We start from the raw sequence: 22,248 nt of genomic DNA, 5'->3' as shown, positions 1-22,248 counted from the left end.
TGTGGCAACCTTGATCTGAACTGAGGCGATAACCTGACAGTGTCCGTGTTGCAGCAGGGTGCGGGTGTGTGCTTTGAAGGCCAGTCACTGCAGGAGGATGCTCTGAAACACTCATCACCTCTGGTTTGTCGGCAAATACTTCCCGAACTTCTGATTTGACTGAAACGAGACGAGCCATGGGGAGGCCACTGCTCATAGTCCCTCTGATCGTGTTTGCTGTGATGCTGCTGGGCACCGGGGCCAAAAATGTAAGAAGCTTCTTGTTTTTTCTTTAACTGAGAATAATATGATTTCATTCAGCCTGCAGCACTGAAACAAAACATTGTGCTGATCTTTTTTAAGTTTTGCTTTTATTTCATTCTATTTATATATTGTGTAGTCTTATTTGTGATGCTAGCCATTTCTTTGAAAGTCTTAGGAAAGTTAGATGCTGAGGTTGTCACAACATGAATATACATCCATTACATACATATATATATATATACATACATACATATTTACATACATATCATTACATATTCAACACACATTCTGTGTAAATGTGTAAATGTTTTTTTACATTTTAAGCAGATGTCAGTAATGTATAAACCTTTTAAATACTTAATAATGCTGTTGAACTTGAACCCACTCACCCAGATCTCACACAAAAATCACTATTAATAGAAGCGTAGCATCCTTTTCTAGCACTATGTGTATTTTCCTGTTGTGTATAATGTGAGAGCAGTTCATTCATCACTGCCTCAGCTCTCATATACAACACAAAGGTCTGTTTGTAACTGCAGTGTCTGAGCTTATCTGCAAACATCTTGTGCCAAAAAGAGATGGATTTGTTTACGGTTGGTCTGCACATGTAGTTAAGTGTGTACAGTATTTTTCATGTGGGCCATGTTGGTGGGCCTTTTTTAAGGAAGGTCATGGAGTAAGTGGTATATGTAAGACATAACACTGGAACTAAGCAAAACAAGCATTAAGCAGAGGAGGAACACATCTTATTTGTGTGTATTGGTTGGTGTTATTATTTAGTTTATTTTACACAACATAAATACAAATCACATAAATAAAATGTTGAAAATACGTGTGTGGTCTGGTAGAAACCAGTAATGGCTGACATGAAAACAATCAAATTTATAATAATAACATAAAACACACAATCTATGATATAGATTATGCAAGTGTAAAAAAGAAAATTGGACATACATTAGTAAATCAGAAACAAAATGCACATTTTAATTGTAAGAAAACGCAGGCATGTTTTCCATGCAGACAATATATATTGAATAATGTTATAATTTCTTTTTAGTGTGTGTGCGGTAGAAAATCAAGGTGCCACTGTGAAGGCGTGAAAGGCAGCAGGGTGAGTGCATCAACTGTTCCCTAATCAAACTAAATGTGAATTACTTTTAGCTTTTGCTGTTTTAGATCTACTTCTCTTTACATTGCTGTCTAAATAATTTAAATAAGTCTCAGCTATAGCTTCAAGTGTGTTTCATCATCTTTAACATATTATTTTCCAGAGAGCAGAGGTCTTATTTTGAATTATTTTACTGTAGGATCCAATTTAATGTATAAACAATTCACACTCTTTAATGGTCTACAAATTCTGCATACATTCTGATATCTTAGGTCATAAACGAAGTCACTAATTAATCACTGACGTGTAAATGTACAATTTTAAAATTATATATCATATATCTCATTTGTCATCTGTCTGTCCCTCTGTCTATTTGTCTTTCATAAATACGCACACACACACACACACACACACACAGGGAGACAAAGGTTTACCAGGAGTTTCAGGTCCCGCAGGAGTGGATGGCCGTCCAGGACCAACTGGCCATGCTGGGCCAATGGGAGCTAAGGTAAAATATAAAGCGGGCTCTTATGTCTTCTCTTGTTTGACTTCAAAACACAAACTATTATAAGATGTCAACACTGATTCAAATCATGTTAATTAATCATAAGATTAATTATATTGTCTTTGACAGGGCAACACAGGGTCTGATGGACACATGGGACCAAAAGGCGATCCGGTAACATACTGTAACTGTGTTGTCCTTGCTTTTGTCTGTTTGGTGTTGAGTCATGTCTCAGTGGATTAAAATTGACTTGAGCTGGAATGCAGTTGTGCATAATACATGTATGTGCATTATAGTAGACCGGGTATCCATTCTGTTGCACCTGTTTTGTTGTTTGAAAAGTACGATGTCATTACAGGGACCTGAGGGCAAAGAAGGATTTGCTGGGTCTCATGGTTTACCAGTGAGTTGTCTTGTCCTCATACTGTGTAAATGTATATTCCAGCATTTAAATAGATGCTTCTTACTTTTTTTAAAACTTCTGATTAATAGATAATTAATAATTTTCTTACAGGGTATCCCAGGTTTACAAGGGCCTCCGGGACCCACAGGGGCCCCAGGATGCAATGGAACTGATGTAAGAAAAAAATAATTATGTTATCTGTAAAAGTTTCATATTAGGGGACATTTAATTAAGGAACAAATGAGAATAAGACAGAGATGTAGACATTTGATGCTGAGACAGGAAGTAGGTGTGTAGGAAAGTTCTCCCATGAGCATAGACACTGGTGGTGATGATAAGGAATGTCTTCATAACAGGAAACTTAAGGTCCAAGGGTTTGATTTGAGAGGTTTTCACAGCTATGGTAGTGAGGGGTGGTCACAAAACTTCACTGTACTGTAACAGCTTAGAGACACAGTACCTGATCGGGTAAAGGCAAGCATGTCAGGCTGTGATTGGATGAGACAACAGTGAGCTGGTGGAGCTTAGAAATCCCAAACTTTTTCCAGGTGAGAACTTTCCACCACTGCTTCTGATTTCAAACAAATCTATTTATTCATCAGAGTTTCTGACCTTCTTCTAGGGAGATGATGGACATCCCGGACTCCCTGGGGTCTACGGTATTGATGGAAAACCAGTAAGAAACAAACTTAAAACAATTTATTATTATGTTTACCAAAATAAAGTCTTGAGGCTTTCTACACTTCTAATCAACTTCAATTAATTTTACTGTTCAAAACTGGCTTTGTTTTTACTTTGCAGGGTCCACAAGGTCCGCCTGGACCTAAGGTAATGATCATTAAACCCTTTTTCTGTTAATGAAGAGGGAGAATTCCTCTGCATTGACTGACTTTAAAGAAGTTTATATGAAGGAAAAAATACTTAATTTTTTTGTGATCTATATAAGGCTTTACCTTCAGGTGTGGCTCATCTTTATGAACATGTCCATATCCTTATGTATGAGGCGCTGGCATGTGTTGGTAAACATGTCTCAGCGAAGGTCAATGCACTTCAGTCTTCATGCCTTTTATCTTTAACAACAACCTCCAAAGAAAGTGATCTGCCCCACTGAGATGAAATGTTTATTACAGTAGCAGTTCAGGGGAGACCTCAATCGACAGCTGAATTAATGTTTTATTGCCGTTCACAACAGAAGAGGAAGTGATGGGAGATAAATTAGACTTTTGACAGCTACACCCCCAGTGATGTCATTATGATTGAAAGGGATTGAGGCTGTGTGTAGAATAGGACAACCCCCCAGCGTCTAGACTCTGGTGGTGGTTGTGATGGGATGGAGTGATGCTGAGGCACAGAACTACGGCTGTGGATATGAAGGCTAGAGGTCATTGGGCTGGAAGAGGGACACAGCAAATCACTGAAATTACAACTGACAGCAAGGGAGAGGAGAACAGATTTAAAGTTTGGCAGCAAGGACATAATTGGTTGGATGAGAATCTGGTTGAGATTACTGAAAACACTCACTGTCAGCTAATTAGAAAAAGCAGGGAGAGAGAATTGTGAGAGAATTGTGAATTTGTAAGTCCTTAAGATAATCTTCCTGATTGAACTTGGGCTAAGCTCCATTCTATAATTTGAGTCTGAAGGCTGCAACCTCATCACTCTGCCCAGATATGAGATAAGCGATCTTGGTGAGTGATGAGCAAATATCTTCAACCCTCAGTTGGAGCATGCAGATGGATGCTGAGGTGGTATTGACAGGCAAAGGGAGAAATAGGAAAATATTAGCAGACCACCAAAATGGGAGGGTGCGTATGGAGAGTGAGGCATGTCACATGCATTGAGCAATGCAGCTTGAGTTATCTGCATGAGCTGGTTCCCAAACATCGCTCCATTTCATCCAGAAGAGGTGACACAGCTGTGTTGCAAAAGCGCAAATGGACCGATTGCTTCGATTCAGCTGCCACACCGGGTCCTTGAAAAATAAATAAAAGCAATGAGGCATATCTCAAAAACTTGCACCCGCTATAAGCTAAAACCACCTCACGTGATAAAAGTGATAAGTTGAATAATCATACATACATGCAAGTGCCTGCACTCGTCCAGTCTTTAATCCCCACTTGTTTTAAACTGCTGCAGTAATGCAGGTAAGACATTTGTGCAAATGGTAATAAGCCATGTAAATTGATCTATGACATCGCAATCAGTTTTTAGATGATTGGAGTAGCATTGTCTCTGAAAGAACAAACATTAACACCCAGGAAGTGTTTGTGTGGCTCTTGACTGTGAGAAATTGTTGTGTAAATGCACTTTTTGTAATTCCTATTACTGTGTTGTCATGTCTGGGTCATGACACTTTAAACCAATTTTGCTCTTTAAGCTTGTTGAAGCCCTTCAGAAAGCAAAGCATGTGTAACCCTTGTTCTATAAACACAGTAAAACCTTCTAAGTATCGATTCTGCTCCACTAGTTGCTGAAGTCATGGTGAATGTGAAGTAGGGTTTATGTGGTCGATCCATTGAGGCAGCTCCCAAGACACTGGCTGTGGTCATTGTAATTCTGAGCATGTGCATGTCAAGTGCATGGATACATAAAGATAAGTGATGAAGCCTACAGAGCCCAACTGGGAGCTCGATTTTCGAAATGTTACAGCTAAGTATTGTTACATCTACCATAAAGTGTTATTACATATCTGAGATTATTAGGTATTTTAACACTAAATTCAATGATTATACTTATGTTTATCAAATGATAAATAAACATATTTCCATCATTATACAGGGTGAATCTCTGGCATCAGCAAATTCAGTAGGAGGGCCACCTGGGCCACCTGGGAGGGATGGAAAACAGGTAACTATTTATATTGCATTAGTAATCACTCAGTTTTCTATTTGAATAATATTCACCATGTAGTACCTTCACAGAAGGAAGGTTCCTGATTTGACTCTGGACTCAGGTGGGGGTTTTCTGAGTGGAGTTTGCATGTTCTCCCTGTATTTTGTCCAGGTACTGCAGCTTCCTCCCCTTGCAGAATGGGGTTGGGTTAATCGGCCCAATTAACTAAGTTAATTAGACTCTAAATTGACCATAGATGTGAATGGTAGTATGTTATCCCTATGATGGTCTAGCGATCTGCCCAGGGTGTACCCTGCCTTCCACCCAATGTCAGCTGGGACTGGCCCTGTATGTGACGCTCAAAGGATGAAAGTTATAGATTATGGATGACTGTCAAAGAAACTTGATAACTGGCTTGGTCTGTATTTCAGGGAGCTCCAGGTTCCCGTGGAGAGACTGGACCACCTGGAGGCCCTGGACCAAGGGGCAATTTTGTAAGTGAAGTTGCCTTGTTGTTTAAGTACATTTGACACCATGGGATACTATGATGTGATGGTTGATGTCGCTGTCCGCCTTCTTTATGAACAGGGTTTTCCTGGCCGTCCAGGGGCTCAGGGATCTAAGGTAATGCTTGTGAATATTTCATTAGATATGCACACACCAATACTATTTGACACCTGTGATCAGTAGAGTGAGTTTGTACTGGGAAACCACTTGAAAACCACAGCTGCAGGTTTTTTTTGTTTTGCCCCTGTTATCCAATTGTCATAACAATTACCAGTGTTCACACAGCCTGGGATAGCATAAACATTTACTGGCTGTTGCTACCATTTAGCCACAGCACTTGTTTATCAGTAGGGCAGTATTTTACTCTGTTGTGGGAACAGGCACATGGGTTCCATACTCCCAACTCTCTGTGAAACTTCTCTCAGATGGTGAAAACAGAATTAGTTTCAGAAAAGGGATAGTAATATCTATGCCCTTTGGTTGGTGCTGCAGAAACAAGACCTTGACAAATGAGATAAAGCAAAAGGAAGGATTGTTTGAGAAAGATTGAGATGCAAACAAGTTACAAATGCTTTCCTGACCTTCAGGGTCAAGGGGGCACAGGCGGGATCCCAGGACCTCAAGGACCAAAGGTATTTTTTTTAATCCATTGTTGAAGTAAACAGGTAATTTTACATTTAATTAAAGAGGAGAAGATGCTGACAATTTCTGATAAATAATCATAACATTATCTGTATTATGTCTTGAGGATGATCTCAATTTGTTTGATTTAGGGGAGACCAGGACCACCTGGAGCACCGGGGTCACCAGGTCGGATTAGGGAGTTTTTGACTGAAATACAGCAACAGATTGAGGTCAGATCATCGTGACAATTAAAGGTCCAGTGTGTAAGATTTTGGTGAAAGGTATCTATTGGCAAAAATGTAATGTAAAATATTCCAAGTGATGTTTTCACGAGTGTGATCATCTAAATTGTATGAATTGTTGTTTTATTTATGCAAGAATAGACCCTTTCATCAGGAGCTGGTCTTCTCTACGGAGGCTGCCATTTTTTTGTAATAGTCCAAACTGGACAAACTAATCACCTTTTTTTTGATAACTGAAAGCTGCCACAGGTTGGTGGGAAGGGGAGGGTGAGGTGAGGGATATTCAGCTGCAACATGCAACTTCACAACACCTTTAAATATTTTACAATGTGTTGTTTCCTGTATATAATATTAATATATAATTTAATCAGTCACATCAATGTTTGTAAACATTTATCAGTTTATCGTTGCCAACCATTACAAATGTCCTTAATTACTGTGCCCGGTAATTTGAGACAGAGATAGAGCATCTGAGGCCAGGCAACACATGTAGCACCATGCCTGTTTTACAAATCAAAACAGAAAACATATCAAAAATAAAAAGAAGCATGTGACATTTTAATGGCTGGAACAGTTTCTAAGTTTGCAGCAGTTGATTAAAAAGCAGGCATTCACATACTGCCGAGGTATATAGGCTGGTCAAAAACTTCACTCACTGAATGGAAACATTTCATTTAACATACAGTGAGAGGGTAATGATTATAATGCTTCATATCCCAACTTATAATGACATTACAAGTCATTACAATTTGTATTTCTTGTGTAGAACTGTAAATCGTGGCCTGATAATGGCATGAATGGAAAAGTTAAAGGGTCATACAAAAGAAATACTGGGAATGGATTGTTTTCTTAATATGACATGGTAGCAATATTTATGGCTAGTAGATATTACAATGTCTGTCTGTTGCAACTACTGACTTACATAAGGTTTATTTCTTATTCAGGCTCTAAAAGGAGATAGAGGAGATGTGGGAGAAAAGGGCTGCAAGGGCGAACCAGTAAGTTTCTTTTAACAGCACAGTATATACATTTCAAATGTTCAACAACTGCCATTGCATATCCTGCCTTTCTAATGTTTTGTTTTCCCTCCCTCAATATTCCTGTGCTTATTTCAATCTGTTCTCAGGGAGACGTTAGTTTTGGCCTCAAAACTAAAGGAGAAAAGGGAAACAAAGGACACAAGGGTCCAGAAGTAAGACACTAGCTTCAGTTTCTTCAATGTGCATATAAATGAAAGGTTTTGGTGTCCCAGACCAAATGTATTTGACTGTTGAATTTACATATCTTTCTCCCTCTATGCAGATGTTGGTTTTATGACATCACTTTGCATATCACTTAGGGAACAGTTCAAGAATAAGGATGAACAGCAGAGGGCAGTAATGCAATATCAAACTAAATGCAATTTGCTATTATACAGGAGAAGGAAAGGAATGAATAGAAAAAAGACACACTCAGAATTATCTTGCTGTAAAATAGCTTTCATCACTACCTCAACTGGAAGGGCCAACCCAGAAAAGGACCTGCAACATAAAGTCCTCTTTGAAACAAGGGGAAGGGTTAAGGACAATATCTTTCCATTAATCCACAGTTAGGTGAATACAGTTTATAAATTAAGTACTTGCCATGTTGTCCATATTTGTGGTCAATTTGATCTGATTTTTTTTTAGATTTCATTGCATGAAATCCACCAATATTTTTTTTTCATCTTGTAACACAAACCTGAACAGAATCACTGCTTTTGAGGGTCACATCTTTTGGCCTTAATCCCTACAGCTATCCGCAAACGATGCAATTTCTTTCCATTGAAAATAAATTAAATATGCTCAGGGCCCTTGGCAGGCTATTCTTTTTACAGAATCTATTGAATACCTAATGTTGTTTTTAAATGTTCTTACAGGGACAGCCAGGGAAGGATGGTGATCCTGGTCAAGGCCATCAGGTACTGTTCGACCACTGTTCTTGAATGTTATTGTGTCTGTGTGTGTGTGTGTGTGTGTGTGTGTGTGAGTGTGTGTGGCCTCATTATGTGGCCTTTAAATACATACATTTTTCTGTAGGGAAACCCTGGCCACAGAGGTGAGCCAGGATATCCAGGGACACCAGGAGGAATGGTTGGTGATCTATTAGTGACAAAAACAACATTTTGGTATGTTGCTGTGCTTTGTTTTATGCTCTGTCTATATATTCTATTTTTAGGGTGAAAAGGGAGCTAGAGGTCCACATGGTCCACCCGGATATGTGAGTTTATCATCATTTTCAACTTAGTATTCCTGATTTTTGAATTTTGTAAATCATTTTTAGACTACAGACACGTTCACAGAGGAAAAAATGAAGCCTACACACAAAAAGAGAGAAAACACAGCCAAATAAATGAATAATAAATAAATATTGACTAATGTTTGATTTTGTAAAGTGAATACCATGCACAATGTTACATTTTTAAGTTTTGAGTCCATGTCTGCAGCAAAGAGATCAGGTATGATTTGTAATTACATGCCGAGTTCTTATTATAGGATAAGGGCCATTGTGTTTTAAGCTTATCTACTGACTGGGGTTTTATCTCACAAATGGTTCCATAAATCTGGGAGATTATATCCTATTTATTTGCTTCAGGCTTCAGGCTTCACAGAAGAGCTTGTATGTTTTGGATCATAAGCAAATTCAAATGTGGCTTCTGATTCTTACTGCTAATGTCTAGTTTGCATCTTGTAATGTAGTCTCCATATTGTCTTCAAACAGTGGATTGCCTTTTCCAGGTTTTCTTTAAGTCCCACCAAGGACTAACATCACTGTGGCAGGCTGTCTCCTTCACTTTTGCATTTATGAACCACTTACTGATGGTGTATGACTGTATTTCAGTATTACTTCACACTTGACACATAAAGTCCCTTGTGATAATCTGATGGAGAGATCGAGTTAGGCAAACTGGTATGTTTTAATAATTTATTGAAACATGAACAGAGGAAAGAATGAGGATTAGACATTGTTCTTATGAATTTTTAGTGTGTTCTGTACTGTGCATGACTAGTTATTCCTGTTGTACCACCATGATTTCACTACGTGACCCCTGTGGTTTTGTTTGCAGATATATGGGCCTGTGCCTGAGCCACTCAAAGGATATCATGGAGATCCTGGTCCCCCTGGACCACCTGGGCTTCCTGGTCGTCAGGGTAGATGAACAGCTTTATGATAAAGACAGTGACAGATAGTGAGATGACAAAATAGATAAATACAACAAAGGTTAAAGTCAGTGTGTGACATGATTGCGTTATAACAAGTTCTATAGTTGCATTACCGGTAACTCCATAAAGTAATCAGACAATAACCCAAGTCCTTATTCTGTTCTCAGGTGTTGTGGGATTTCCTGGACCAGAAGGACTTCCAGGTGTGAAGAAAATAGGCTAACCTCCTACCTACCTATAGAAAATATAGTTGTATTTTAAAGGTGCAGAATAGAGAGGCATTGCTTTTTTTCTGAATATATCTTTCTCAGTCTGTCACTTTTCATCACACAGGCCGTGCATCTGGCTTTTATGTGCCAGGCCCACATGGTCCTAATGGCTTTCCAGGTTCCAAAGGGGACCCTGGGGACCCTGGGGATATTTATACTGGACTCCCAGGTCTAGAAGGAGATCCTGGTGATGAAGGTCTTCCTGGGGATCAGGGCCCACCTGGACGTCCAGAAGACAGAAGTATGTATAAATGCAAAAGGACATTTGAATTCGTGCTTTAAGGTTTTTTGGATTTGGATTTGGATTAGTGAAGTACAAACAAATGCACCAATGGTGAAAATAACATTTTTTGATACAATAGTGAGTATACTACGAAACAATAATAAACTTTTTGACTTTATTGTTTGTGTTGCTTATAGCTAACAGGATTACCAAAGGTGTCCCGGGAATGAAGGGAATAAAGGGTATTCCTGGAGCCCCGGGATATAACGGAACTTTTGGAATGAAAGGTGGCAATAAAAATACTGTGTAATGAAAATAGGGTTTACAAAATACATATTAATGTATATATACATACATTCTTATGCTTTGTACAGGAGAGAAAGGGGAGCCCTGTTATCAGTGTACCGGATCAGGACACCCAGGCTTATCAGGTCCCCCTGGGCCACCTGGCATTCCTGGTAAAACCTGGACTGATTGAAAACATTCCAGTATTCTACATTGAATTGCATTTTTACATTATTACTGGTAACAATGAAGAGCAAAATAGTTAAAACTATAATAGACACAATTGTTTCTGATGCTCAGGCTACAATCAAGGACCAGGTGCCAAAGGTGATCCAGGCTTCCCAGGACCTAGAGGTGTCCCTGGAAGACCAGTAAGATATCATCATTATAAAGTAGTTTTTTGTTGGTTTTTTTGCTTCTTTTTATAAACAATTATTATTTTCTAAAGGGCCCAATTGGTGATTCAGGATTTCAAGGTCCTCCAGGACAAAAGGGAGAGACACATTCCTATCACACCCTGGGGATAAAGGGAGAGATAGGAGGCCCAGGACAGCCTGGAAACCCTGGTGCAAATGGTCTCCCTGGGACTCCTGGATTACCAGGTCGCAAAGGATATCAAGGCTCTCCAGGGGATTTAGTAAGAATGTTGAGACTTACTTGAGCTTATGCCATTTGGGACCAAAAGCTCTATAAAGTTTTGTGTCACCTCTCTAGTATCCATTCACTGGTGTAGAGGGAGACCAGGGTTTTCCAGGTCCACCAGGGCCTTCAGGCAGTCCAGGACCAGTTGGCTTCCCTGGCCCAGTGGGATATGGGCAAGTTGGACATCCAGGAAGTAAGGGAGATATTGGTGTACCTGGCTTCCCAGGACTGCCTGGAAATCCAGGTAAAGAAACACACTGATAAACAAACAATAGAACAAACAGTATTTGATAGACAAATACAAATAGTGAAAGCCATTGTTTTTCCTTTCTCCTCTCCTTCATTGATAGGCCAGAAAGGGGAACCTATGCATATTCACACCAAAGGACTCCCTGGACGACCTGGATTTAAAGGTCTGCCTGGTGCACCTGGAAACATTGGTAAGCATAGCTTAAGGATGATGGCAGATGGATGGAAGGTTGCTCAGAACATTATTATGCAATAGATGATGAAAGCATATCTCATACTTGCTAATAAAAATCAAGGTCATCAAGGAGTGCCAGGTACCCCAGGAATACCAGGTACCCCAGGACAGAAAGGAGAAAGTGGGGATCTGGCATTTCCCGGAAAGCTGGGGATCCCAGGGCCAAAAGGTAATCAATGTGTATTGAAGTCAAGCAAAAGAGCCAAGCTTATACAATAGGTGCATAATCAGTGTTAGTTTGATATTGCCTTAGGAGAATCACTATATCACTATATGTGTGTATCTGTGTGTGTTGTTCAGGTGAAAAAGGGCAGCCAGGTCTCCCAGGTCTTCCAGGTATGGGCTTGCCTGGTCAGCCGGGTTCACAAGGCCCTCCTGGTGTTCCAGGACTGAAGGTCAGGGACATAAACAAGATCTGTGATATATAGAAATCTACATAAAGTAGGTTGGCTATTGTGTGAATAAAATATACAACCAAAGGGAACAAAATAAAAACAGCAGTTAGGGACAAGCAGCAAACTGGGTTTGTTGAAAACATATTATTATTATTATACTTTTATTTATAAAAAAAATTTGAGAACGTGTTCATTTTATTGAGAATGTAATATAGGTAGATGCCATAAGTTCTGTATAAAATATAGTAAGAGTTCACTAGTGAGATTTCAACACTAAACAGAACTGAATTTGGTGTAGAATATGAGAGATTCTTCAGCTGTTTAAGTTCCGAAGACTGCTCCCGATTCAGTACATTGACAAATAATGGTAGATATGTCCCAGCACTAGCATAGCACACAGAGATTTTTGAATATAAATAAATAAATAATGCTCTGTATGTTTCATTATCAGGGTGATAGTGGTCCTGGAAAACGTGGCTTCCCCGGCCTGCCAGGGGTTCCGGGAGAACCTGGAGTGCAGGGACATGTAGGAGATGTTGGGACTCCTGGTCTACCTGGAAACCCAGGGCTAAATGGTAACCCTGGTTTTCCAGGAGAAAAAGGTAGTCATACCATACTCATTCATGCATTCAATATTTCAACAAACACATATTAATCTATGTATAACATTACTCTATGCTGCATACAGGAAGTCAAGGCTCTATAGGGCCCCCTGGACTACCTGGTAGCAAGGAGTCATGTTATGGTTTACCTGGACCAGAGGGACCACCAGGACCAAATGGTTATCCAGGACTCCAAGGTCAGTCTACAGTACATTGAAGACATGTGATTTGCCTTATTGCCAACTCCAGGACCGTGAAAGCTAAAAATGTGAAAGATAAAAGTTAATTCAATTTTAGCTTTACTACTATATAAACCCCCATTTTCTTTCATCCACATCCCTCTCTGTGTCACCCATCCCAGGACCTAATGGTTTTCCTGGTGAGAAGGGGAATCCAGGTTTACCAGGGTCGGGTCAGCCTGGCCCCCGTGGTCAGCCTGGTTCCCCTGGGTCATCAGTGACGGGTTCACGTGGACTTCCTGGACAAAAAGGGATTAAGGGACAAAATGGCCTGTCTGGTAAACCAGGTAGGACTTTATCTCTCTGACAGAACACTACACTCATTTCATGATCTTCAGTTCTTGTATCAATCATTTGTCATATAGGAAAACATTTAATTCAATTAAAGTGCATATCAATAATAGCAATAATTATGCAGTGCCAATTTGAGAATGTACAGATGCTGAGAAAGAGTTTGTCTTTAAATGTAACACTTGGATTTCATCAGGACTGAGAGGAGACCCAGGACCAGACGGCTTACCAGGATATGGACTGGAGGGATTGCCTGGAATTCTAGGACCACCAGGCCAAATAGGTAACACATGAATATAACAGACACACACCTTCAGAGACAAGTAAATCACTGTGTATCTAATGACACATATAAATAAAGTCTTATGTCTTATACAAGTCAGAGCTTTTTGCCTCCTTCCATTATTAGTTATTCATTGTATTTGTAGATGTTATCCACACTTATAATGGAGTTAATTAACATGACTGTTAACCACACAGGTTCCCCTGGCCAAGATGGAGCCAAAGGTTCCCAGGGTCCACCAGGCATGGATGGAGAACCAGGTCCCACAGGTCCTCCAGGCACTAGATCAACACCAATAGATATAATTGGGCCCCCAGGAGACCCTGGCAATATTGGTAAACTAATCATAGCAAATGTTTGTAATACTGTAAAATGGAGTTTTGCACAATTTGTAAAACATCGATTCATGTTGTGGTTGAAATAAATGTTAAAATGTGGTAGGACAGAGCCTGGTATCTCCAGGTCCAGAGTGCATGTGAAGTCACAGATGCGGTTCTGGAATACATAAACTTAATGGAATAGTAAAAATACTTTAATCCTGACTGTGCTTTGCCAGGTCATTCTGGTCAAACTGGTCCCCATGGAAACACTGGAAGTACTGGACCAAAAGGGCAAAGAGGGACAGAAGGAGCACCAGGGGGTCCGGGACCAAGAGGTTTGAAATTAGAGTCACATTTCTAACAATAAACTTAATTTTGAGTTTGTGTGCTCCTTCCTGAATTTATATCTTAGAGAGGACCATTCCAAGCATACACCTTACAGAGTGAGGACATTTTCAATGGGGTGTTTTAGGGTTAAGATTGGTTTTAGGGTTAGGTTTAGAATTAGGTTTAGGTCAGGGTTAGGATTAGGGTTTTAGTCTGGAAGGTTAACATTAGGGTAAGGGGCTAGGGAATGTATTTTGTCACTAAGTGTCATCAATCAGATAGAGAGGTTCAAATATGTGTGTAGGGGTTAGGGTTACGGTTAAGGTTATGGTTAGAGTTAGGGTTATTATAATGTCATTGTCATATAAATGCCATTATATAATGTTGTATTGCATTAACCAATAAGATTAGAAATAGATTATTTAGAATATAGGGTTTTCACATGGTATAAATTATGTCATGGTGATAGCATGTCTTTTGCATTATTTGCAACTGTATTTGTAATGTGTGCTTATCTTTTGTCCAGGCCCTCCAGGTGCTCCAGGTATTGATAGAGTAGCGTTCTCCCAAGGAAGTCAAGGACCTGCTGGAGTCCCGGGAGATCCAGGATTTAGAGGGCCTCCAGGTAAAACCTAAACTGTCGCCATTAACCTATTTTTATTTCAGTACAAATTCACACCTCCAATCTCACAAGTAATTTAATTAATCTTGAGGAGTCTAATAGTTATTTACAACCAATTCTTGGTTTTCACTTTTGAAAATAATTCTCACAATCAATAAGGTTTGCAATATAGTTTTTATGTATATGTAGGCACAAAATTATAAAAAAAACTTAAATCAATACATTTGTTTTACCAAACAAACAACTGTTTGGTTTAACCCTAACAGGCCTGAAAGGAATAAAAGGAGATACAGGTATCGCTGGAGGGCCGGGTCCCAATGGCGAAACAGGTCAACCTGGCTTCAAAGGGGATGATGGAGAACCAAGCTACTCTGGGTATGGACTGCCTGGACCAGTTGGACAAAAGGTGACAGATCAAAAACATATTTTTGAATGACTCGGCAGAGCGATCCAATCTTGTAAAAAATATATAGAAATATGGATATTGACCAAGTTATTTTTTTTTTCTTCATTCTTATTCCTGTCCTCAGGGTGAACCAGGATCAAGCAACAGTGAAGTGATGAAAGGTCAGAGAGGAGAACCTGGTATCAGTGGACGAGTAGGTGTACCAGGAAGCCCAGGAGCCAGAGGAAACCCAGGACCTGTTGGAGACAATGGTTACTACCACTAATTTATGAAAACTGGGCATATCGTCTTTTCACACACTTTATTTACCTCTCCATCCAACTTCTGTCTCCCATTCCAGGTTTACCAGGCTATCAAGGACCTAAAGGTTCAGATGGGCCTACAGGAATCAAAGGACACACAGGAACTCATGGATCACCAGGCATAGCCCTTTAAATTAATCATTTTCTGCTATATAACAATACCATAAAAAAAGTCACCAAATCAATTTACGACAATACTTTCAAGATGCAACCTAATGTGTACTTAGAAAATACTCTAATAGGTACTGAACTTTTATTTGTATTCTATTTTAAATTAAACCTCAGACTCTTTCATGTCTCCTGCCTCAGGACAGCAAGGTCTGCGGGGTGTTGCTGGTTATCCAGGTCCGAAAGGCAACCAGGGCCGGGATGGGATCCCTGGACCACCAGGAGAGAAAGGGGACAGTAAGAGATATCTTCCATTAAAAATCCTGCATGGCACGTTGGGATCATGCACATCCTGAGTCATCAAAGTAATTGAGGAAGCCAAAGCTAACCTTCCATATCAACCCTGCAGCCATAATTCACGGGACACCTGGAAGACGTGGTGACACAGGTCAACCAGGTGAGGTAAAAGATAACACTTCTACGAACATCCCACTTGTGCAAGTTTTGATTCATTTTCATTTTCACACATTTGGAAAGTTTACTGGAAATTTGGTTTTCAGGCCCAAAGGGGTTTGTCTTGCTTTCTAACCTTCTGTGTAGCTGGCCACTTGCTCATTTATAGTTCATGTGATAATTGTAAGGTGTGTACAAATTAGTAATATTGACACCATGAAATTAAATTGATAAGGATAGAGACTATGACATGTCTAGAGTTCAGTTCAATCTTAATTAAAAATCTCACTAACAATCTTAATCCTTTTAACTATTGCTTTGTTTGTCTGAAGACATCAGTGGACTCTTCTCTATGTATTTTAGGTCCCCCAGGAAACCCTGGTCCTCCTGGCTTGTCTGTAACAGCGAGTCCTGGGCCGACAGGAGACAGAGGACTTCCTGGCATACGTGGGGTTAATGGTCCTCATGGGCTACCAGGTAGACAAGGGGAATGTCTACCTGGGTTAAAAGGAAGCCGTGGCCATCTTGGATTTCCTGGCAAACCAGGTGAGGATTTCCTGCTGCGGGACTAAAGGATCTGACATATTTAAAAGGGGCACAAAATCAGCCAGTGTCTCTGGACACATTCGCTCATCACACATTGTACAATATGTTTTAGGTGTTGATGGCAGCAGTGCAGTGGTAGGGCAGTGGTTTGTACCTCATAGCAAGTAAGTTCTGGGTTCAAACAGATTGTCTGACCAAGTTGTTGCAGTGTGCAGGCCCGATCTGCTTCGGTTTTCTCTGGATACTCCACAGACATACATCTTTAGATAATTGGAGACTCTAAATTGCCCATTGGTGTACAAAGTCAGCTGGGATTGGCTCCAGCCTTGGCGCAACCCTCAAGGGATAAGTGGTAAAATGGATGGATGGATTATCAGCAATCACTCTCTCTCCTTGCTGCTGTATATGTAGGCTGTCCTGGTTTACCTGGCCCTCCAGGTCCCACAGTAGCAGGGTTAAAAGGAGACAGAGGGAACATGGGTCCTGCAGGGATCCCAGGTTATTGTGGTCCACAAGGAGATCCAGGTCTTCAAGGACCACCTGTAAGTGATCATAACATTTATTATTTGATGATTACCTAAAAATATCTGATAAAATATTAATAAGTAATATGTTATATGTGTAGTAATTTCTTTTAACAGATTATCACAGTTCAATTCTATACATCACCTGCAGTTACATCACATCTGATACTGATATCTCTCTGCAATACTAAAGTCTAATCTTTGACTTTTCATTGTTTCATTTGCCTCCCCAGGGTGCAAGAGGCAGACCTGGAGGCCCAGGACCATTAGGTGACTTGGGTCCTCCTGGATTCCAAGGCCCTCCAGGTAATTTATCATTTCATCTTTAGTGCATAGATTAGGTATCTTCTATGAATTCCTCCACAGACAAATGCAGATGTGTCACCACAGAAGAGTAATAGTCTAGAATTGATTTAGGTTTCTACAACTGAGATGGAACACAAATGGGACCAGGAATTTAGAAAAAAAGAAGATTTCTGGAGATTAATTTCACTTTTGTCCTGGTATAAACTATGAGAAAGAATTTATGAAATAAATTGTGATAAAAAGCTACTTGAAATCTAATTATAATATGTATTTAAGGTGGGATGGGAGACCCCGGATACATCCCAGGACCACCCGGGCCACCTGGACACAAAGGTTTTCCTGGACCACCTGGTGCGTTAGAAGTCTGTTTGACTATTCCTCTCGACAAGCAGGGATAACAATGAGCCCTGATAATATCTTCTAGATTTAGTTATACTGACAATCACAGTACAGTTCCTGGAAATTTTAGAAAACCACCAATGTTGATTATTTCACACCTATCCCTACAGGCCCTAAAGGTGAACCTGCATTTGGCAAATATACATATGAAGCAGGGCCTCCTGGCTTACCTGGTCCCCCCGGAAATCGAGGAGCTCCAGGGAGCACAGGAGCATCAGGACCACCAGGCCATCAAGGTTCATAATTGTATCAGTTTTATCAGTTCGATCTTTGTATTGTGACTTTAATGTGAAACTTTTTTTTTTAGTTCTAGTTCTTCATATTGTGTGATATAATAATGTGTTGTGTGATGTACAGTATTTTCAAATAATATTAGTTCAATAAAGTTGCCTTTCATGACACAATTTGAAACTGGATGTATCTTCCCCAGGCCAGCCCGGAATCAAAGGGGTGCGTGGTTCCAGCCCAATCGGCCTGCCCGGTTTTCCTGGCTACAAAGGAGACACAGGAAGAGCCGGAGTGCCAGGTAAGTGCATAGGTTGAAAGATGGTGTAGATGTGCAAACATGGATACCAGTGGAATTAGAACTTGCTCTTATGACTTTCTACATATGATACCTTTCTACATCATGGGGCACATGTGTAGTTGCTTGCATTATATACTTGTAAAGGTGGGTGGGAAGCCAGTGAGAAAAAAATAAACACCTCAGTCCGACAGTAACAGTGACAAAGACAGTTCACCATTACACCAGAATCCCCTTAAACAAAATTGCTAATTTGATATCAGTTCATACTTCATTGTACATTTTGTTCTTCATTAATGAAGCATTTACTCTACAGGTCTGGAAGGTAGAACCGGAGACCCAGGCCGAAAGGGTCCTCCAGGGTTGCCTGGTAGAGGTTTTTCATGTCACACTGATAGTTTCCTAATAGCGAGACACAGTCAGAGCATCCGTGTCCCTGACTGCCCTTATGGCTCCAGCTTCATCTACTCTGGATACTCCCTCCTCTTCATCAACGGAAATGAGAAAGCTCATGGTCAGGATCTTGGTAAGATTGTGGAAACCTTCATAGACAGAAATACTGTGTTGATTCTACATCATAGAAGCTTCTTTTTTGTAATTTCATGACATTGCTCCACCCCTTGAAAATGTCTCCTAGGCACAATGGGAAGTTGCCTCCCTCGGTTCTCCACCATGCCCTTCCTGTTCTGTGACACAGAGAGCAACTGTCGCTACGCTTCTCGAAATGACTACTCGTACTGGTTGTCCACTGACACTCCCATGCCCACCAACATGGTTGCCATCACAGGGGATAAACTGGCCTCCTACATCAGCAGGTTGAGGAGTGAATACACAAAAATGTCCTATATAGTTGAAATAGGAATTTGATTAAACTCAATTTGATTTTTGTTAACTGAAATTGTTAAATGAATTGTTTATGGAGCATGATTCTATTAACGTTGGTGTTTGCATGTGTGGTTTAGGTGCTCAGTGTGTGAAACCACCTCCAATGTTATAGCCATCCACAGCCAGACAACTCTGATACCTCAATGTCCCCAGGGATGGGAGTCCCTGTGGACTGGATACTCATTTGTCATGGTAAAGAGACCAGTGCTTCTTTCCTTTGAATCCCTGGATCTCCTCAACTGTCATTTCCCAAATAATAAGTCTTCTTTGGACCTTATATCCATTATAGCAAACAGGTGTTGGGGCAGATGGCTCCTCCCAGCCTCTGGTTTCTCCTGGCTCATGTCTGGAAAGTTTCCGCCAAGTGCCCTTCATTGAATGTCACGGCAAGGGAACATGTAACTACTACCCTGACTCCTACAGCTACTGGTTGGCCTCCCTTGACCCCAACAAGATATTCAGGTAAACTGATCACTTCTGTGTTTACACAGTGGTAAAGCCTGAATTTTCAGGATGTGGAATGCTACATGGAAACAAATGCTAACCCAAACAGTTCTCTTAAGCGTTTGATTTGTCACATTTCTGATGCATTCAAGTAGAGTTTTCGATCCTAATCCACCCTGCCATGAATCAAATTCTGGAATATTACAGATATGTACTCTTATAATATACATTTCTTTACATGAATCTGTTTAGCTTCATCAAATCTTACAAAATGTTCTTGATTTCAATGGCTTGGTTAATGAACAGCTATAATCCATTATACAGATCTGGATTCTTCTAAATCAGAGGCCATAAAAAGGACCTAATTTACCAATTATATGTCAATACATAAAATCTGACTCAGTAAGGTGCACATTTAAGTCATTCCTTGTTTACTGTTAGCTCGATAGCTTTGATAGCTCAAAATATTTAGATTATTTTTTTGTTGAAGCACATTGCGTAATTCAAAAACTTACAAATTCTTTACAGGTTGCCACATTTATTGTTGGTAAGTGACTACTTTATTAAAAGAAAAATCACTAGTGACGAGACAGGGTTACTTGAGGGGCCAATCTGATTTCAGTTGGGGCCAGTGCCACCCTGTCCCAGCCCCTGGTTCTGCCTCTGCCTTCTGTAACACTGTTTTCTTCTCCCCTCCAGTAAACCTGTTCCTCGGACTGTGAAGGGACCCACTCTAGAAAATGTTATCAGCCGTTGTCAAGTCTGTAGGAAAACAGTGAAGGCTCGCCCAGGTGATGGACGTGGGGACAGTTTTTAATATTGACTACTTCATTTTTCAATGTCATCTAAAATATGATGAATGTGAGAGGGAACTTTTTAGTCGTGTTAGTGTCTTTGCTTTTCCTCTAAATGAGAAAACTCAACCAAATAGCCAATCATCTTTGATGGCAGTTATATAAGCTCTGAAAATAGTGAATATTAAATTTGATGAAACATTTAGTGATCCATTATATTGTATGGATGCTGTAGTGTGCCACTGGAGAGCAATTAATTAATGTTTAGCCTCGATAACAACTAATTATTACAGTGGAAAAGGTACTAGTAGCAACAGCAGCACTGTGTCCTAATCAGCTTTTACATATCGTCTTTTTCTGGATTGTAAATGCTTTATTTTTTACTTTGAGTGTTTTACTTTAAATACTTCACCCGACATCTTTTTTTAAACATTTTATTAGTATTAATATTGAAAACAAGCCATCTGTGACCATGTGTACCTTAACTGATAAAATGTCATGTATCACCATGTGATAACAAGAGATCTTTTCGATTAAAAAACAAAAACAAAAAAAACTCCAAAATGTTTTGTGCTCCTGACAACTGTGCTGAGAAATAATTAACCTGTCCACTCAGTGATGTCAGTGACATGTTTGCTGCTTCGCTCTAAGTGACCTGAGAAGGTAGTGCAGTCCAGTCAATGACGTTGGAGGTATTAGTCACAACAAATGACACCAATGTTCCTTAACCATCTAGAGAGGAGGTGAGTTGTAAATGTGACCTGCTCTCACTTTGAAATTATTATACTATCTTGTTTCCAAATGCAAACAATGAGTCATTTATTCCTCCATTCCAGCATGTTTAATGGTGCATGGAAAAAAACAAATTTCAACTCATACTCATGTTACTAGATGAACAGGTGGAGGAAAATGAATTAAGATTAAATACAAATGAGGAGAAATAATGCATATTATTGTTCTGGCCATCAATTCCAAATTGTAACTATGAATTGAAAGAATCATTATCAAAAACTCAATAAGTATGTAATTTATCCATTTCCATCCAGAAAAGAATAAAGAAGACTATTTATCTTGTGAGCATATTATTCCTCCACATTTTTCACTCAGAGAACTATCACCAGAGCGATAAACCTCAAAGGGACAGTTATTCACACTCACTCATCCATATCTGCCACTGTGATCAATACATCTCATAGGAGCTTGATGCAAAGAAGCACAATAATGTCCACAATACAAACTGTTTCTTTTTGGCAGGCAGATATTCCAAGATATCGACTGCTCGCAGTCATAACTAACACTCTCATGTAACAACGGCAGCTGTATCACAAGTAACGGCTAAAGAAGAGCTGAATTAAAAATAATAATGTAATAATAATAAATAAAAGTATCACACTGATTACTTCATAATATTTAAACAATTTTGGCTCAGAATCTCAAAACACCTGTGATTCGTGATATAATAGATATGAGAAGCAGCAGCCCCTTGAATGCCACCTTGAATGAGATAAGTCTTACATGGCCCAGTGCAGACAGTTGTCAGCATGTATGGAAACACACTTGCTTTAAAGCGCTCTCTGTAGCCTTCTTAAAAGGATTATTCTGCTCCCGATGCTGCACTTACTAATTGTTTAGGCTTCTACACCTCTATAATTGGGTTAGAATGGCGATTTGTTGAGAGGTTGATGCGCTTCAAGGTCATCTCCTGTTTTAGAAAGACGTGTCCTTCGGGCTAGAAAGATATTTCAACTGATTCAGTTACAGATTAGCTTCACACATTGGAGGATATACTCCAACTTTATATAGTATCAAATTGTAATGTAACAAAAAAGTGGATCGCAAAAATGGATTAAATAGGCTCCATAAAATGTAACTTCCCCAGGTCAGATCTCAAACCTAAACGACAACAGGTGAAGTGATTTCATCTGACTTT

The 22,248-nt window shown here is 39.8% G+C and overlaps 1 protein-coding gene across 4 annotated transcripts; it reads left to right on the top strand.

Annotated features, from left to right (window-relative positions):
• The first annotated feature begins 2 nt into the window (after nt 1-2).
• LOC109640675 (collagen alpha-5(IV) chain-like) lies at nt 3-21,389 on the top strand. 4 transcript variants are annotated; one of them, XM_020104805.2, is made up of 52 exons: nt 3-248; nt 1,301-1,354; nt 1,770-1,859; nt 1,986-2,030; nt 2,215-2,259; nt 2,371-2,433; nt 2,882-2,935; nt 3,061-3,087; nt 5,038-5,106; nt 5,523-5,585; nt 5,680-5,715; nt 6,186-6,230; nt 6,372-6,452; nt 7,409-7,462; nt 7,591-7,656; nt 8,362-8,403; nt 8,522-8,575; nt 8,661-8,702; nt 9,550-9,634; nt 9,814-9,849; nt 9,980-10,156; nt 10,336-10,425; nt 10,513-10,596; nt 10,724-10,794; nt 10,872-11,060; nt 11,138-11,309; nt 11,416-11,505; nt 11,611-11,718; nt 11,850-11,944; nt 12,396-12,546; nt 12,633-12,743; nt 12,908-13,072; nt 13,273-13,359; nt 13,557-13,694; nt 13,916-14,014; nt 14,533-14,631; nt 14,895-15,034; nt 15,159-15,285; nt 15,375-15,455; nt 15,646-15,741; nt 15,854-15,901; nt 16,261-16,443; nt 16,855-16,985; nt 17,201-17,273; nt 17,550-17,624; nt 17,783-17,908; nt 18,103-18,198; nt 18,512-18,721; nt 18,833-19,010; nt 19,158-19,272; nt 19,370-19,542; nt 20,224-21,389. In XM_020104805.2, exons 1-52 carry the CDS (start codon nt 177-179, stop codon nt 20,339-20,341), a joined length of 5,019 nt encoding a protein of 1,672 aa, XP_019960364.2. In that variant the 5' UTR covers nt 3-176; the 3' UTR covers nt 20,342-21,389. The 4 variants fall into 4 exon arrangements, with proteins under 4 accessions (XP_019960364.2, XP_069367889.1, XP_069367890.1 ...); XM_069511788.1 differs by lacking the exon at nt 6,186-6,230; XM_069511789.1 differs by lacking the exon at nt 8,522-8,575.
• The last annotated feature ends 859 nt before the right edge of the window (nt 21,390-22,248 follow it).

The sequence above is a fragment of the Paralichthys olivaceus genome, chromosome 16, assembly GCF_024713975.1.
Source record: "Paralichthys olivaceus isolate ysfri-2021 chromosome 16, ASM2471397v2, whole genome shotgun sequence".
NCBI lineage: Eukaryota > Metazoa > Chordata > Actinopteri > Pleuronectiformes > Paralichthyidae > Paralichthys > Paralichthys olivaceus.
The sequence above is the reverse complement of the archived record's forward strand: the minus strand, read 5'-3'. Positions and strand labels throughout refer to the sequence as shown.

What these genes read in the sequence shown, in the direction of transcription:
- LOC109640675 (XM_020104805.2), top strand. Translation starts at nt 177, where the DNA reads ATGGGGAGGCCACTGCTCATAGTCCCTCTGATCGTGTTTGCTGTGATG. An exon ending in TGGACGTCCAGAAGACAGAA is followed by an intron (nt 10,157 to 10,335) that starts GTATGTATAAAT and finishes TGTTGCTTATAG; the next exon opens with CTAACAGGATTACCAAAGGT. An exon ending in CTGGACCAGTTGGACAAAAG is followed by an intron (nt 15,035 to 15,158) that starts GTGACAGATCAA and finishes TCCTGTCCTCAG; the next exon opens with GGTGAACCAGGATCAAGCAA.